The 16,870-nt window shown below is 37.4% G+C and overlaps 3 protein-coding genes across 3 annotated transcripts; 2 read left to right on the plus strand and 1 right to left on the minus strand.

Annotated features, from left to right (window-relative positions):
• The first annotated feature begins 335 nt into the window (after nucleotides 1-335).
• Nucleotides 336-5,809, plus strand: LOC101312186. Its single transcript, XM_004306541.1, has 4 exons — nucleotides 336-1,647; nucleotides 1,983-2,285; nucleotides 2,701-2,792; nucleotides 4,792-5,809. The coding sequence occupies exons 1-4, from the start codon at nucleotides 718-720 to the stop codon at nucleotides 5,663-5,665; spliced, it is 2,199 nt and encodes a 732-aa protein (XP_004306589.1). The 5' UTR covers nucleotides 336-717; the 3' UTR covers nucleotides 5,666-5,809.
• A 730-nt stretch (nucleotides 5,810-6,539) lies between these two features.
• LOC101312475 (calreticulin-3-like) lies at nucleotides 6,540-13,191 on the plus strand. The gene is made up of 14 exons (XM_004306542.1): nucleotides 6,540-6,713; nucleotides 7,065-7,172; nucleotides 8,172-8,364; nucleotides 9,170-9,428; nucleotides 9,677-9,733; nucleotides 9,815-9,862; nucleotides 10,114-10,200; nucleotides 10,282-10,339; nucleotides 10,910-10,977; nucleotides 11,141-11,233; nucleotides 11,317-11,373; nucleotides 11,463-11,546; nucleotides 12,290-12,322; nucleotides 12,783-13,191. The coding sequence occupies exons 1-14, from the start codon at nucleotides 6,605-6,607 to the stop codon at nucleotides 12,792-12,794; spliced, it is 1,266 nt and encodes a 421-aa protein (XP_004306590.1). The 5' UTR covers nucleotides 6,540-6,604; the 3' UTR covers nucleotides 12,795-13,191.
• A 1,775-nt stretch (nucleotides 13,192-14,966) lies between these two features.
• LOC101312760 (RING-H2 finger protein ATL78-like) lies at nucleotides 14,967-15,986 on the minus strand. The gene has a single exon (XM_004306543.1). The coding sequence runs from the start codon at nucleotides 15,890-15,892 to the stop codon at nucleotides 15,185-15,187; it is 708 nt and encodes a 235-aa protein (XP_004306591.1). The 5' UTR covers nucleotides 15,893-15,986; the 3' UTR covers nucleotides 14,967-15,184.
• Between the last annotated feature and the right edge of the window lie 884 nt (nucleotides 15,987-16,870).

The following is a 16,870-nucleotide window of genomic DNA, read 5'->3' on the forward strand; positions in this document are numbered from 1 at the left end:
GTCTCTAGTTTTGTTTTCGTCCTTACCCAAAAAGCAGAAACTAATACACTCTTGCAGGAGTTTCCTAAGTTTTGTTCTTCTTCCCAATTTTGGTTGCTTATGAGATTCATATTTTCCCCCAAATGCCTCTATTTCCCTGAGTCCTTTTTACTCATTTCTCTTGTTGTCTGCTTCACGCAATCATTAATGCCATTTGATGAACGAAGACCCTTCATATTATAGTGGTTGATGATTTTGAGTTTTTAAGAATCAAACTTTTTTCATATTTTTCCTGAAAAGGATGGTCACCATTATTAGTGGCAAAGGCACACTCACACCTACCAAACATGAATCTTGTGCAATGCATGTTTCCCTTGTTTTGTGTTTTGTGTGATTAAACCTTTCTTTGGTATCAAATTTTATTTGCTTCTAAAGCTTTGTTCCCATTTTGCCAATCTCTGCAACCTGTCAAAGTCCACAGATTCAATCTGGGTACCTTGGAAAAAGTTGAAAGAAGGCTTTTTTCACCATCTGGGTATTCACAAATCTGTGTTTCCTATCAGGGTTTTGTGTAAAAATTGAATCTTGAAGGTTTTTCTCGTCTGGGTTTTGAGAAAAGTTTGAGGTTCTTTGAGAAAAGTTTCAATCTTGAGGCTTTTCTCATCTGGGTTTAGGAGTATTTGGCTTCTGTGTTATGCGGTGTTGGAGTTGGAGGTGAGGGGTGTCCAGATCAAAAAAATGGCGAATCTTGTCCCTGGTGTGCTGCTCAAGCTTTTACAGCACATGAACACAGATGTGAAAGTGGCCGGTGAGCACAGGTCGTCTCTGTTACAAGTTGTGAGCATTGTTCCAGCTCTGGCAGGGGGCGAGCTTTTCCCAAACCAAGGCTTCTATCTCAAGGTATCAGATTCCTCTCATGCAACTTATGTGTCTTTGCCTGATGAACACGATGATTTAATTCTCAGTGATAAGATTCAATTGGGTCAGTTCATTCATGTGGACCGGCTTCAAGCCGCTACACCGGTCCCCATTCTTCATGGGGTTAGGCCTGTTCCGGGGAGACACCCTTGTGTAGGGAGCCCTGAGGACATTGTTGCAACACATTCTCTTGGGTTTCTTAACAATAATGCGAATTCAGGTTCAAAGAATGGTGAAAGAGTGAAATCTGAGTCTAAAGTATTAGGAAGTGGTCATGGTGGAGCAAGATCAAATGGTAGCAGTGCCAAGGAGGAGAAATTAGATAAGAAACCCGGGTCTTTTGATAGATCAAAGTCTCAGCCATCTAAACCATCATTGAGTATTGAGGTGAAGAAGGAATCTCTGGCCAGATTGAGGTCCTTGAATTCAAGGTCTATTCCATCATCTCCAACAAGTTGTTATTCATTGCCACCGTCTTTTGAGAAATTTTCAAATAGTGTCAAGACTCAGGGAAAAGTAAAGGCAACAGCTAAGGTGGGAGGTGTAGAAAAGACTAGTTCTGTTCGTGGGCCAAGTCCCAATGGGAGGAAATCATTATCCGGAAACCCAATCAAGAATTTGGTTCAGGGATTTGATATGGGGGCCAAGGCTCTAAGGAAGAGCTGGGAAGGAAATATGGAAGTGAAGGGTAGAGAGAGTTCAAAATCGAGGGATACTAGACGTGATTCGAAGTTAGAAGTTCGCCCATCTGTAAGTTTCTATTGTGCTTCAACTTTGGTTATGAGATTGATGCAACTAGATTTTCTGGTTTAATTGATATATAATTTTTTGGATACACCCTTTATTTGATATTGATTCAGTCATTGAACTTGTTTGCTCATCTGGATATTCTTGTAAGAGAGTATTTAAATCTGGCAATAAACAATTCAAATAACTGTAATACTAAAATTATATTGTTTCAAAGTTCTTCTCTGTTCTTTTTTCTTGAATTTGCAGTAACCACCTTCCAAAAGATTAAGAAAAATATTTCAGTTTTTATTTCCCTTATGCACAATTTCTAATTATTGACAATATGCATTGTCCAGGCTCCTAGGAAAAGTATCTCAAATGAGAGATTGCCGTCTAAAGAGGAAATGCAGATATCTGCAAAATCATTGAAGGAGGAGAATAAGGTTCAACAGTCTACAAAGAAAGTTACAGCAAACGGAACCATGGGTGATCAAGACAAGTCAATTAAATCAAGAATATCCGTTGGAAAGAGATCATCGGATGCATCTAACAATGGATTTCCGGGAAACTTGGTCAAGGTTCCTTTAAGTAACAGAAAATTGACAGATGGAGGTTTTCCATGGGCTTCGCTTCCATCATCAGTTGCAAAGCTTGCAAAGGTATAGTTTCTCTAACATCTTAGATTTTGGTTAGTTAACTGCATAAAGCTTCTCATTTTCCGCTTATTGAGTAAATTACAATGTCCTTCTGCCATTACGTTGGGTAAAGAGTGCTGTCATATTTCAGAGGTTTTTCCTACTGAAGTTTGATAAAAAGAACCATGTTTGTTAATTGTTTTTGCGTATTAGATAATGATATTGCCTTATTTGTACTCCTTTGTTTTGCTTTGTACCAATCGAGGAGCGTAATTTTCAACAATAGTTTCATTTATTTCGAAGCAACAGCTAACTTTTCTCTCTTCTGTGTGAGTTTAGTGACATACATGTTATTTGGTATGGTAGTCTTTCTATATTTGTACTATGTTCTGCAACTTAGCACTTCTCTTACTATATACTTTCACATTTATCATTATAGGAAGTTTTGAGGCACAGGGAGTCAGCACAAATGGCAGCAATAGAGGCAATCCAGGAAGCTTCTACTGCAGAGAGCTTACTTCGGTGTTTGAGGTAAGGCCAGTGACATTGAATTCATTTACTTGTAGCTTCCTTTTGTTGATTACAATTATTGTGGTCAAATTTTAACTTTTAGCACTTCACATGCTGCATATCTTCCGCCTATTTAGGCTATGATTCACTTTGTGCCTGTAAATTTCTATTTGGTTGTATGCTATGTAGATAGCATATAACAAATTTTAACCCAAAGAAATTTAAATCGCAATAACTGGTGCAATTTAATTCATCAGACAGGCCTGTTTGTAAGTTTCTCAGGCTTCAGAGCTTGACAGAGATAAAAGAAAAATCCATTTTCCCTCTAGATTCAAGATTCATGTCCTTAAACATATGAGATCATTGTGTTGGTGGTGGGGTACCGGGGCGGTAAGGCATTTAGTTAGTGTAGTGGAACCAGGTCATAAACACGGGGATATGAACAGCAATGGTTCATCTTAGATTATAACAGATATAACAATGTTCAGTTTGCATGATAATAAGAAAACTCTTTTTACTTTATGTACATAAAATTATGATCTTGGGGTGGTTATGCATGTATTTATCATGAAGGCAAGGATCAATGTGAAGATGATAAATATGGACGGTGGCAGTCACATGTGGGGTTGATGAAGCTGGATATGCTGCTTTTAACCTTAAGGTTATGGCAAGTTATTACTTTAGCACCTTAGGAAAGTAATAAATGATGAGACGGTAGTTAGTATTTAGTAGAAATGGGCAGGCCCATGGTTTGCTCCTAGTGCTGTGGGGTTCATGCCCCCTCATGGTATCTGCCAAGCTATTTGCTAGTTTCCTCGTCCTCGAGATTCTAGGGTCTGGGAGGTTGAGCATTCTAAACTAGAAGATACGGAAGATTAGAATGTTGTTAGGTTTTCTTAATCAGTTATTCGTACTTTCGTAGTCTAATGCATATATATGATCCCTAAGCATCCAAGCCACGGCTAGATGATTATTGTGATCAACGCAATCCATTTCCATTCCAGCTGCTTTTTCGGTTGAACTTCCTGATCAGTTCTTTTCATTAGCCTATTTCATCTTAATCCTACATCTATCTGCATATACGATACGTGGGTACTTGGGTAGCCTGTTTCCGTTTCCTCCTATACTCTCTTGAGATATTGTGCATGTTACAAGCCGTCCAAAGAAGTTACTGTTGGAGTCCAATTTTTACTTAAAAAATACTGAGTAGCAGTAACGTGCAAGTTATGTGGATACAAATGCTTTAGATGTACAAGTTGTTCTTTAAGCTGAGAGAATTTAACTGTCATATGAGTAACCGGGTATCGAGGTGATAGATACCCAACTGTGGCTGTGTTTCCGTATCCTAAGTATGGATGCTTCAGCCACTTTTTTTGGAGTACATGTAATTTGTAATGTCCTGCTATATCAGTTGTAGCTTTGAAAGTTTAAAGAGTTTCTTTTTCAGTTGTCTTTACATTCCTTTTTCCTAATGAACTTATTTCTTAAGAATATAAAGAAACAAAACATAAAAAAAGTAGAATGCTTAACTTCAAAGTATATACATCATGTATACGTGTAGTTCACCACTTGCTAGGTAGGATGCTTGCTGTGCCATTCCTGGAGAAAAAAATAGGTAGTGTAGGTGTATGATAGAAAGATAGTTTTTGAGACATCAACAAAACCAAGTCTTCCATTTTGATAACCTATTACTAGGTTAATATTTGAAAGATATAGAATTTACTCATTGTATGCTAAGATGACTTGATAATGTAAGACTACTTTGCAATAAGAAGAAGCAATCCCAAAAAAGAAAAAGAAGAAGACTCTGAACTTTTGCAAGTAAGTTTGTAAAGAGTCGGTCACAGTTGATTAATATTGGACTTCTGAATTGTGATCGAGGAAACAATAAGAATTGAAACATCTGATTGTGCAAACGAATCACTTCCAAGTGTGGCGTAGATTGATATTACCTTTTTTTAAGCTTAAGATTTGTAGTTTATTTGTCTGACATTCTATGTTTTCATGATTTGTCATGCAGCATATATTCTGAGCTAATTACCTCTGCCAAGGAAGATAATCCACAGCCTGCAGTGGAGCAGTTTTTAGCCCTCCATGCTAACTTGAATAATGCTCGTCTAGTAGCTGATTCTCTATCCAAAATTACACCAGCTGGTTCATCCCCAGATCGTGAAGAAACCCCGTCAGAAGAAGTGCTAAAGGTTACTTCTGAGAGGCGGAAACAGGCAGCAACTTGGGTACAAGCTGCATTAGCAACTAATTTGTCTTCCTTCGCTGTATATAGTAAAGAGTCCAGTTCAACCTCAGTTCCAGCTTCGGCTTCCTCTCAAAACCAAAAGAACGTCTCTGCAATTCAACCCATCTTAGTTCTAGACAACTCTACCAAGAACGGGACGACAAAATCCCAGGGAAAAGTTCGCCAGACAGTTGGCTCCAAGGTTGTTGCCTCACCAGGGACTCCTCGACGACTAGGGGATGGATCAGCCATGGGTCAAAAACCACAGGCACAACCTCTGCCTGAATGGATTAAAGGAAATGGTCTATATGAGACTGTCGACTTGGCTGAAATGTTGCGACTGCACTCACAAGATTGGTTCTTGAAATTTGTGGAGAGGTTCCTGGATGCAGATGTGGACACTTCAGCTCTGTCAGATAATGGTCAAATATCAGGAATGTTAACTCAGCTCAAGAGTGTGAACGATTGGTTGGATAGTATTGGTTCTAATACAGATGCAGAAGAAGCAACTGCAGTTTCCGAAGAGACCATTGATAGGCTAAGGAAGAAGATCTACGAGTATCTTCTTACACATGTTGAATCTGCTGCTGCGGCACTTGGTGGTGGAGCACAGGCATCACCGCGACTTCCACCTACAGATACAAATGTTAGAAAATGAATAAATTATATACTGCACTGTAATTTGGTACTGCTGAGTTTTAGTGTCCTGCATTTGCCTTGATGCAGTACCTATCCTCGAAGCTGAGCCCTTAAACCACCAAGTGGTCCTAGGAGCTCGGCTCGAATGTGTACATAGTTCACATGGGTCCGGGGAGGTATAGATGGAATGGGGGTTAGTTAGAAGAGAGAATTTGAGTGGAAAGTGCTAGATATTGTTTCTTCTTCTTTTGAATCTTTTGATACAGCTTGTTTCATGAGATGGGTGACAGAAAATTGAAATAGTTTGGGGAGTTGGAAGTTGAAATTTCTTCTTATATATTGTGAGTAATGAATCGTTACTAATGATATGATTGTTGAGCTTCTTAGAGGGTGGAGTGACCTCCAAAACGGCATGAGAAATGTTACCGCACTTATTGGTCAAAAAAGTTACCGTTGCGACTTGAAACCCTAGGCCTCACATTTTTTTCTGGACTGAAGTGTGGCTACAGAAGTGTGATTGATAAGTGAGACGTGACACTTGCCAACTCCCCTAAACTTCTATACACAAATGTTTCTTGGAAGACAAATTATTTTAAAAAACAGGTACATAATTCAGTATTATTTTGTACATTGAAGGTTTTGAGTTCGACTCACGAAAATACATGTCGTAACATTTAAGCTAGATATCAAAAAAGACGCGGAATAATGTCAAGTGGAGAAAATATTCAAATGAGTACCTCTAAACAGAAAATCTGATGAACACTTTTGAATCACGGTTATAGTAAAACCTAAGAAAACAAGGTTGCGGTTAATTTTGGAAAATACGCGAAAGATAGAAATGGGATCACATCAAACTCGGTGAATATAAATAGCGGAGCTCACTCTCAGAAAAAGAGAATGAAAATTTGCCCAGGGTGAGTGCAAGTCAGAGAGTCTCTGAGAATTGAGAGAGCCAACGATGAAGCTTCTCGAACCTCTTCTTCTTCTGCTGCTGCTGCTGCTTCCGCTTATATCCCTCCACTTCCGCCTCGCCGTCGCCGAAGTCTTCTTCGAAGAGCGATTCGAAGGTAAACAAGTCAAAAACAGTAAAACGCTCTCTCTCTCGCTCTAGAATCTTCTTCTGCCGTTTCGGATCAGATTGTTGTAGATTGCTTAGATTCGGTTGTTGCTTTGCTTAATTAGTTGCCAAACGAGTGAGATTTCGAGTTTGTGTGAGTATTTAGTGAAATTAATAGTGTATGATTTTTGTTGAGCTAGGAAATTGTTGAGTTTGAGTAGTGTGACTTAGTTGAGGGAGAGGTTTTGTGTGTGTTGCGGCGCAGATGAGTTGTTGTCTTTGAAGCTAGGGATTTAGCATTGGTTTTGTTTTCGAGTTTGTGATGAATTGTGATTTGTGTTGATTTTTGTGTGGAGAATAGAAGGATGGAAGAGCCGGTGGGTTTTGTCAGACTGGAAGAGGGCCGAAGGGAAAGCGGGGACGTTTAAGCACACTGCAGGGAAATGGTCTGGAGATCCTGATGATAAAGGTAATGCTAAGCACACACTTGCTTATTTAGCTACTTTTCCAAACATTTTTAACTGATTTGTGCTTTTTGATGATTGACAATACTGTTGAAATGATTATTTATGTGTTTTTTTTTTTTATTATGATTGGTTGGTTGATTTTGTTTCTCAATTAAACTTTATTTTTTGTTCGAATTGATTTATTGGTTGGTGCGACTTACAGTACTATATGATTTCTGAATGATCATCTTAGTATAATTGATATGTTTTTACTGGTCAATGTAAAGTTGTTACGCTAAGTTTAGTACAATTTCAGTCCTTATCTCATCAGTTGATTTGTTTTAATCAGTTGATCTTAAGTGCATGTTATTGACATGAGAGCACCTGTGAAAACTAAGGCATGAGGAAAGCATCCAAACTGATCGGATAGGTTATTCTGACTCTGAGTCTTTCAGTTGGGCCTTGAGTTGAACCTTGGGCTATTCTCTAGTCTTTAAAATCTTCATTATCATAGCATCAGTTTACGCACAAATACATGTTGGTAGGAGTAATATAAGAGCAAGTAAAAGGAGGACCTCTTATAAAGAAGCATAAAATGTAGAGTCTAATTATGAAGAAACAGTGAATTGACCTCTTAATTATGTAGAGTCTACTGATATTTTCTTCTTCCTATGGTTTTTACAAGGTTCTGATGTCATAACAAATATAATTGTTAAAGGATCCTGCTTTCAAGGGGTCAGCACTGTTCGCCTTAACTAAAAATTGGCATAAACTATACCAGATATTTTTTTTTTTTCTTTCTAGAATCTGTATGAGAAACTTTTTGCCAAACAAGAATAAACGTAAATTATGTACAGCAAGAAATCTATCACGCAGAGGTAGCGATAATCAACATGTAGATTGTAAAATTGATGATAATTAATCTTTCATGATCAAAATGTAATGGTTTTTCTTTCTCATTGGGAGCCATTAATCCCCTTAGATATGACTGAGCTATAGCATCCTTTATAAAATTTATGCAGGCATTCAGACATATAATGATGCCAAGCATTATGCCATATCTGCAAAAATTCCTGAGTTCAGCAACAAAAACAAAACTCTAGTGATCCAGTATTCGATTAAATTTGAGCAAGACATTGAATGTGGTGGTGGCTACATCAAGCTTCTATCTGGCTATGTGAATCAGAAGAAGTTCGGCGGTGATACCCCATACAGGTTTGTGAATTACTACATTGTGTCGCCACACAGACACACAGATGTACTTATTTGCATAATTCTTTTGTCAATCTGAGGACTCTTATATTGCTCAAGCATCTATTCTGAAAAATATTGCTCCAAGCTGTGTTCTGTGTGATTATTGTGTTTGACCTATTCACTCGTATACTCATTCATCCTTTATTGTTTATAGGGTAATGACTTAATGATTCCATATATGGTAAAATTTTGTTAGTTTTAGTTTGTTTCTGATACACTAGTTGAGTGAACAATTTTTGGAGTTGGATAATGCCCCGGGATGCATGTCTCTTTTATGGCCTGGATGAGTACTCCAATAATAATACTCATATGCTCGTTATTATATAATGATTCCATATGTGATAGTCTGTTTCTGATACATTCGTGGAGTGAACAAGTTGTATTTCATGGCCAGCTAACTTGATACCTTGTCAAAGGCACTCAGTAAATCTTGTTGGACTTAGATTCTTTAAGTCAGTATAAGTGAGCAATAAATAGTTATTATAAGTAGTATGTTTCAACAAGGTCTTGCTAGAATACGGGGCAGAGAAAAGTAATGCAGGCCGACTAGGTTAGGAAGACTTAAGAACTGAATGTTTAGGCTTTCTTAAATAGTGTTGAGTTCATCTTGAAGTTTCTACCAATTAACAAGTCATCTTGAAGTTGTTTTACTTTTTCTTTTGCTAGTTTGCCTATATGAAATTCACATAGTTCTATTCGGCTAGCTTGCCTGCTGTGTAATTTTTTTCAATTGTCATGGCTCTTACTTCACATTATTGTTTTGCAGTTTCATGTTTGGACCAGATCTATGTGGCTCACAGACCAAAAAACTCCATCTTATACTTTCTTACCAGGGGCAGAATTATCCCATAAAAAAGGATCTTCAATGTGAAACAGACAAGTTAACTCATTTCTATACATTTATTCTTAGACCTGATGCAACTTACAGTGTCCTTGTTGATAATCGAGAAAGAGATTCTGGAAGCATGTATACTGATTGGGATATACTTCCTCCACGGAAAATCAAGGATGTCAATGCAAGAAAGGTATTGTCTAATATCTAAATTGCAGAAATAATTAATAATTGCAGAAATAATTTGAACTTTTAAGAGTTGAGAAGTGCTTTGTCTGGAAGTTAAATTATAATCAGTAGTATGTGATCTTGTAGAACCCTTTGGTAGATTTTTGCTTATCCATCAATAGGTCTCTCAAAAGTTAGTACTTTGTCCCCATCATACCTCAATCTACCTCTTCATGTCACAAATTTATATATTTACTACTGCTGTCCTGACAGCCATCAGACTGGGATGACAGAGATTACATTGAGGACGTCAAAGCTGCCAAACCAGAGGTATTATACTCTGCTCAGTAATACGTTTCATGTAATCATTTCACATAATTTACAGTCATTTTATCTCTTTTAATGTTGTAGGGATATGATTCAGTTCCATCAGAAATTCCTGATCCAAAGGCCAAAGAGGTTTGTTGATATCTATTTATAATTGCATTGCATGAGTTGTGACTGCTGTCTATTTCGTGGGTTAGTGCAAACCAATTTCTGGAAGGAAAGATATCTTTTGTCATGCATAATGGGGAAAATCTGTTATTATTAGTTGCTAGGATTTAGTGGGAAATGGATTTTGTCTATACTACTTTTCACGAATGACTTAGATATTAGTGTAAACTTATTGGATGACAAGTTATCTGAAAGAAACGCTGATGGCTTGATAGCCAGAGGACTGGGATGAGGAAGAGAACGGGTTATGGAGACCACCAAAGATCCCAAATCCAGCTTACAAGGGGCCATGGAAGCGTAAGGTGATCTCATACAAAATATTTATTTGATTGATAATCATTGTTGATGCAGCTGCTAAGATTTAATTAAATGATGTGATGCAGAAAATCAAGAACCCCAACTATAAGGGGAAGTGGAAGACTCCGTGGATTGATAACCCAGGTATGTTCATGAGCTTCAGACGGTTTGTGTGTGACACAAAAGAAGGAAAGAAATAAAACAATTTTATATTGGAGATCTTGAATTGGATGCTCTCAAGTCATGACTTGATTGTCCCATATGGTCAACCTAATTGATCATTCAATTTCCAATGGCTCCTGATTTTGAGTGCAAGGCTACCATAGAAACTATGTAGCCCAGTAACATCTACAATCCTCCTGTTGAGTCTACTTGTTATATTAAAAGGATTTTGAGTGTTGTTGACATAGTTTGACATGAGTTGACTGTCCCATAGCCTTTTGGGTCTACTTATTTAAAGTGTTTGAAACGGCTTTCTACATAGAAGATGTCCAGACATGAAGATGTCTATTTATTTTATCTGAAGAACTCTAATTTCCTGTTGGCATAGATTTTTTTTTTTTTGGAAAGGGCAGATTGTTTCTTTGACAAATATCAGTTTGTCTGTGTGTTAATGGTGTGTTTGTGTGTGCTTAAGCATGTGGAGTTAAACTTCTGTCCAGCTTAGCAAGTTTTCTAAACATATAGCTTCGAATATTTCCTGAATTCTTGCAGAGTTTGAGGATGATCCTGACCTTTATGTGCTGAAGCCAATAAAATATGTGGGCATTGAAGTTTGGCAGGTAGGTGTCATCAGTTAACATCGCTACCAGGATTCAATTAATGAGAATAAAGTTGGAATATCTACACTGATAGACAGAAAATGATTTTCTTATGACAAAAATTGGAATTAAAAGCTTGCTCTTATCCTTTCTGGAATGTTGAGCCTCATCAAATGTGTTGCAGGTAAAAGCTGGTTCAGTTTTCGACAACATTTTGATTTGTGATGATCCACAGTATGCAAAACAAGTGGTAGAAGAGATATTTTCCAATAGAGAGGTAAGTTGTTACTTCTAATGTTTATATTTGTCATTTATCTCAGTTAAAATGTCAAACTTCTGTAACTATCTGCATAATTTTAGGCTGAAAAAGAAGCTTTTGAGGAAGCAGAGAAGGAGAGAAGAGCACGAGAAGAAGAGGTGAATTACAGGAATTTCTTCTCTAGTACCACTGTAGTCGGGCACTAATCCTTCTGATTGATATGGATCTGATTTGATTGCTTGTGTAGGATGCTAGAAGAGCAAGAGAGGAAGGTGAAAGGAAGAAGAGGGAGAGGGATCGTAAGTATGGAGATAGGAGGCGCCGTAGAAAGGTATTGTATTCCTTGATTTTGTTTCATTTCTGATACTTGATGTGTCGCTTGTCTCAGTATTACGTGTTTAAAAAGGACTCTGTGCTTTCACCCCAAAGAACTTATAAAAAGGATTCCATGCTGTTAACTCTTTCACCCCAAAGAACATATAAAAAGGATTCCATGCTGTTAACTCTTTTTAGGTTGGCAAGGATTGATTGATTAATTATGAATGTTTTCAGAAGCACATCTTCCTACATCATCATAATGGTAGTGACTGAATTTTGACTTACATTATCCCTGCCTGAGACAACCAAGATTCTAAAGATACAGAACATGCAGGTAATACAGTAGACGTATGGCTTACATCCCTGCACAGAGGAATATGTCAATAGGAATCCCTAATGAGTAGGGGAAAAAGGTCTTATGGTTGTACTTTTGTTTTTTTTTTTTTTTTTTTTTTTTTTCCTTCTGGTGATGCATGGTTGTCTAAATGGTCATATATATCCAAGGAAAAAAATAAAAAATAAAATAAAAAAAGATGAACCCTAATTAGCAAGGTATATACCTACAAGTCCTCAAAAGGTCGCAATATACTTTAGATAGTACACACCGGTCACCAGACAGGATGGATGTTAAGTTGCAAGTTGATCATCTCACATTTGGATGTGATGCAAAGTTAGATTGTGTTTATTACAGATTTGTGATAAATAGATATAATGGCCACTGAGAGTCTAATTTGAAATCTTTGTTCTCTTTTGCAGCATGATCCACGTGATTATTTGGATGATTACCATGTAAGGAGGATTAACTTTTTGCTTTATTTCCCTTCTCTTTTCATTATTTAGTAGTGTCATAGTAATTCTATATCTGGTATCAAACACAGTAAGTGGAACCTTTAGGAAATGGTATTCCAAAATTGCATGTAAAAGTCCTTCACCATGAACATTACTGGTGCACTTTTATAGTACATGTGCAATTTAAGCAGTATGCAACCTATCAAAAGGATACAAAAAGAAATGTGTTTAGGTACCTTTTTCCATATTACCATCCACTCACTGAAGAATATTATTCAAGCTCCCATCATCATTGTTTTACCGTGTCCTGGTGGCAACAGTGATCTTGAGCTCCTTAATGCTGCATTTTAACTATGACCTAAAGATATACATAACATGTTTAAAGCTTGCTGCTAATTTCTATACTGATCACAAGATATTCTGAGTTTTTTTTTTAAATTTAATTTTTCTTGACTCGCAGGATGAACTATGACACGTCAAACTGATGTTTCAATCCATATTACACCGCAGCAAAAGCATTCCCCATTATTAATCGAGAGGCGTGTTTACTGTCCAAGTTAAGGACGTGCTATGGATGTTATTCAAGCATTGTTAGACCATGGGATGAGAACTGTAGCTTTATGTAGTTCTTAGGGACCAAAACAATCTCTCATGGTGAATACAAGGAAGTTACGATTTTTGTATTCTATGGCACAATTTCATCAGACTTGAATCGAACTTGGTTTTTGTCACCAGAATGCATTCACTTTTTGTTTTGCTTTCTACATCATCTGCGATCTTAATTTCTTGCTTTTTGTTTATGAAGGGGAATGGTTAATTTGTTTCTTGGCACCATGAATGCATGAATGATCAGAACCCTCTAAAGATACAAAATCCAGCTTCGGATCTTAGTTGAACAGACTTATATATGTCTACATACAACTACAATCCAAGCTGGAAGCTACTCTGCTTATATTCTTGTTGGGATTAAACACAGATTGTAGGGCAGAATTATATAGATTGTAGGGCAGAATTAAAGCATTGAGTCGAACTTCTTGAGTAGCTTCCCAGCACAGCAGCACCTATCATTACATCATTTCTGCTGTTCAACGCGAGTTGAGACTGAGTTTTGTTTTCGCCATGATAACACTAGACAAAGCTTGAGAGGAAGCAAACGACCGAACAGACCGATCTGCTGCGCCGATATCATGCATGTCTAGAATGGAAACCACTGATTTTGTTGTCCCAACAGTATCCGAAACTCGGAAAGCGCTTTCATCACTTGTAAATGCACTGCAGAACCGGCTGTAACAGTGTTATTTGTACGTCTCGTACTACTACAAAGACCTATTGGGAGAAGCTTTCTTTAAGGGATCATCAGTGCTTGACAATTTTATTATATCTAAACATGAGCACATCTTCACTAGCCTGAGAAATTAATCAAATTCAATTCCCAGCCGCCGGGCCTAGCTAGTTTAGCTACTGTTTGGAGACACTTCACGTGAGTACTATGTAACAAAATCACCCTTTTAGTACATGCCTCGATTTGATTTGAAGCTTGAAAGCTAGTAGTGGCTTCATCCTCAGCTTCCAATTCTGTTTATGCTCCATTATTAATTTAACTTGCTCAATCAAATCCTTCTTTTGTAGGCTTTTCTTTCTGCGCCCCTGTTTGTGTACGGCGCTTCTGAATATACTCTAGCATATATATATGAATATATGAATTCAGACTAAAGAAAGATTTTTAGATTATATTGCAGCAACATTGCAAGGAGACACTTTGCAATGGTTAAAGCAATGGGAAAATTCACCAGAAGGGACATTACAAAAATTATCTCTATTAACAAATTTTAAAGATTTTGATAATATACTTAAAAGCTTTGCACAAATAATAAAAGAACATTTGTGTGGAGCAACAGATGAAAAAATCATCCATGAAGATGCTGAATATATATTGTCAAAGATAGAACTCTGCAATATATGTCAGTTTGAAGAATATTCTCAGTTGTATAAAAAATACTACTTCAAAATAAAACCAGAGTCAAGCCTACACTGGTTAAACCAATTTTTTCATAAACTCCCAAACCCATGGGATGAATTAGCTATAAAAGGTTATCCTGATTTTATAACGAGAATTAATAAACATGATAATCTAGGATTCAGAATAAATTTTGTTTTAAGACTTATCACTGATAGATGTGTAGAAGTCAGAGCTAAAAAACAGGTAAAAAACCAAATTAGTAATAATCCCAGAGGAAGAAAATGTTGTGACAAATTACTTAGAGAAAATTGGAAAATTGGAAAAACCAGAGATAGAGCAATGGACAATTATTGGCTTTTTAAGGGTTTTAAAATAGGCACTGGAAATCACTTTTAGGAAAATATCGGTTCAAATTAAAAGCATTTAGTATAAAGGAAAAGGAAGAAATTCAGTTGTCTCATCTGATTGGGAAACCCCTTTCGAGGCTTTCTGGGTTCTTAAGTGGTTTTCTTTATCAGAATAGACAGCCACTTTGGACAATCTTAATCTTGCAATGTTGAGTCAGCCCTTGGACATATCAATCACGTTTCAACGACGATGGAAATGCAATAGTTCATAGCTTTAGTGGTATAGAGCATTTACATTTGCGTCGCGTATAAAACTAGAAAATGAGATCGAATTCTTCATAGGAGCAAATAATTTCAATAATTCACAATTCCAAAGTACTCTCTGTACAAATTAACAACTACTAGCAATAATTACACTTTGCCTTGGCTATGGCTTAATTAGCTAGCTATATAGTGACATCTTACCAGAAATGAAGACACTTGAATTAGTGCTTCATCCATTATAACCCTAAAGGCAATTCAAATAGCTCAACCTCAACTAACTAGCTTCTTTGCTTAGCTAATAATTCCCCTATAATTACGAATAAACCCTTCAGGTTGAAGTGCTGCAATGCTTACTATAGTTTCTTGCACAGGAAGAGCACGAGTCGTCGTCTCCGACGAGCTACCGGCCGCCTGGCTGAAGCCAACGATCTTCTGACATGTCTCGATCAAGCTCTGCCGGCATTTAGGGCACGAAGAGTGAGAGCTCAGCCACTTATCGATGCACCTCACATGGAATCCATGGTTACACTTGGGAAGTAGCCTCACGCGCTCGCCGGTTGTAAACTCCGACAAACAAATCATGCACTCACTGTCCAACCCGGGAAGCTTAATCTCAGCTGAGTAGCTAATGGTCGGAAAAGTCTTGAGGGCTTTCTTCTTGACTCCGGTGTTGGCCAGCCTCGCCGAGTTGTTGGAGGAAGAAGAGGACTCAGCGGCCACGAAGCTCGAGCATCTCAGAGCGCACTTTATGATGGAGTTGAGCCCCAAAGAGCAAATCAGAGCGCAGAGGAGGACTGAGAGCACCATGACCACATTAGCATCGAAGCTGTTGTCACCGGGGTACTGATCAGGAGAAGAAGAAGATGCGTCGTGCGAGGTTGAAGAAGGAGAGATGGGTGGAGGGTAAAGAGGGTTGTGGAGGAGTAGTCTTCTGGAGTAGAAGTCCCCAACAAGATGGTCAAGTTGGTGAGAAGCAAAAGCAGAAGCAGAAGCAGGCATGTTCAGTTTTGGGAAGAAGTTGAAGTTGAAGTTGAAGTTGAAGTTGGTGGTCGGTGTGAGCTCAAGAAGGGATTAATGGTAGCAGAAGCTGAAGAAGGGGGTTTATATATACGAAAAAGTTCAAATTTTCAATTGCTTTTTTCATTTCTAAGTGTACAGGATTACTGTAACATAGTTGAGATTTGAGAATATTCTGAGGAGGTTTGAGGCAGCATTATAGAAGAAGGTTTTATTTTAAGGAGATAATAGAGATTTTTGAAAACCCTGTGGATACTCCACTGAGGAGCTAGCCTCTTGGTAGTATTAATGGTTTCTAATCAAGGTGGGGGAGCCTGACTCCCACCTTGAGGCCAGTTGAGAATCACAGGTGGCACCTTTTCTGGGTGATTGAATTATATCTGGGAATCGTTTTTAGGGCAAGAAAAGGAAGGAAGGGGCCAAGAAGCTTCGCGGGAGAAATATATAAGCATTCAATATTAGTAGGGTTTAAGGATGATTCTCAATTAGGAGTTGGAGTTTGTTAGTTGGAGATAAATGTGCCAATTAACTAATTATTTATTTTACTTTTTAAATAATTAGTAAGTTTTTTTTTATTTTTTTTTTTTTTTTAAAAAGAGTAAACCCTAGCCTAAATTTTATATAGGTGGCGAACCTAATTCTTTCAAGCAACATGAGGTTATTTTTTTTTCTTAACAAGTGGATGGTTGTAATAATGTTGGATTATATAATATATAATGTTTTCTTCGAAAAAGAACTAGCGAAAATGGTATATAAGTGACATATATACTATACCTACAGTACTAGATATGCAAAATAGCTCTTCCAAATTAAGATTTAAGATTAAGCTTATGAGATCAAATCTTTGTTATATCTAAAGAGGTCTGGAATCTGGATTATTGGTAGAGAAACATCTGATTCAGAGGAGATCGATCAATAAATTCAAATCGAACTTGCAATACTGTCTCATATCTAGAGTGA

Source organism: Fragaria vesca, linkage group LG7, assembly GCF_000184155.1.
Source record: "Fragaria vesca subsp. vesca linkage group LG7, FraVesHawaii_1.0, whole genome shotgun sequence".
Taxonomy (NCBI): domain Eukaryota; kingdom Viridiplantae; phylum Streptophyta; class Magnoliopsida; order Rosales; family Rosaceae; genus Fragaria; species Fragaria vesca.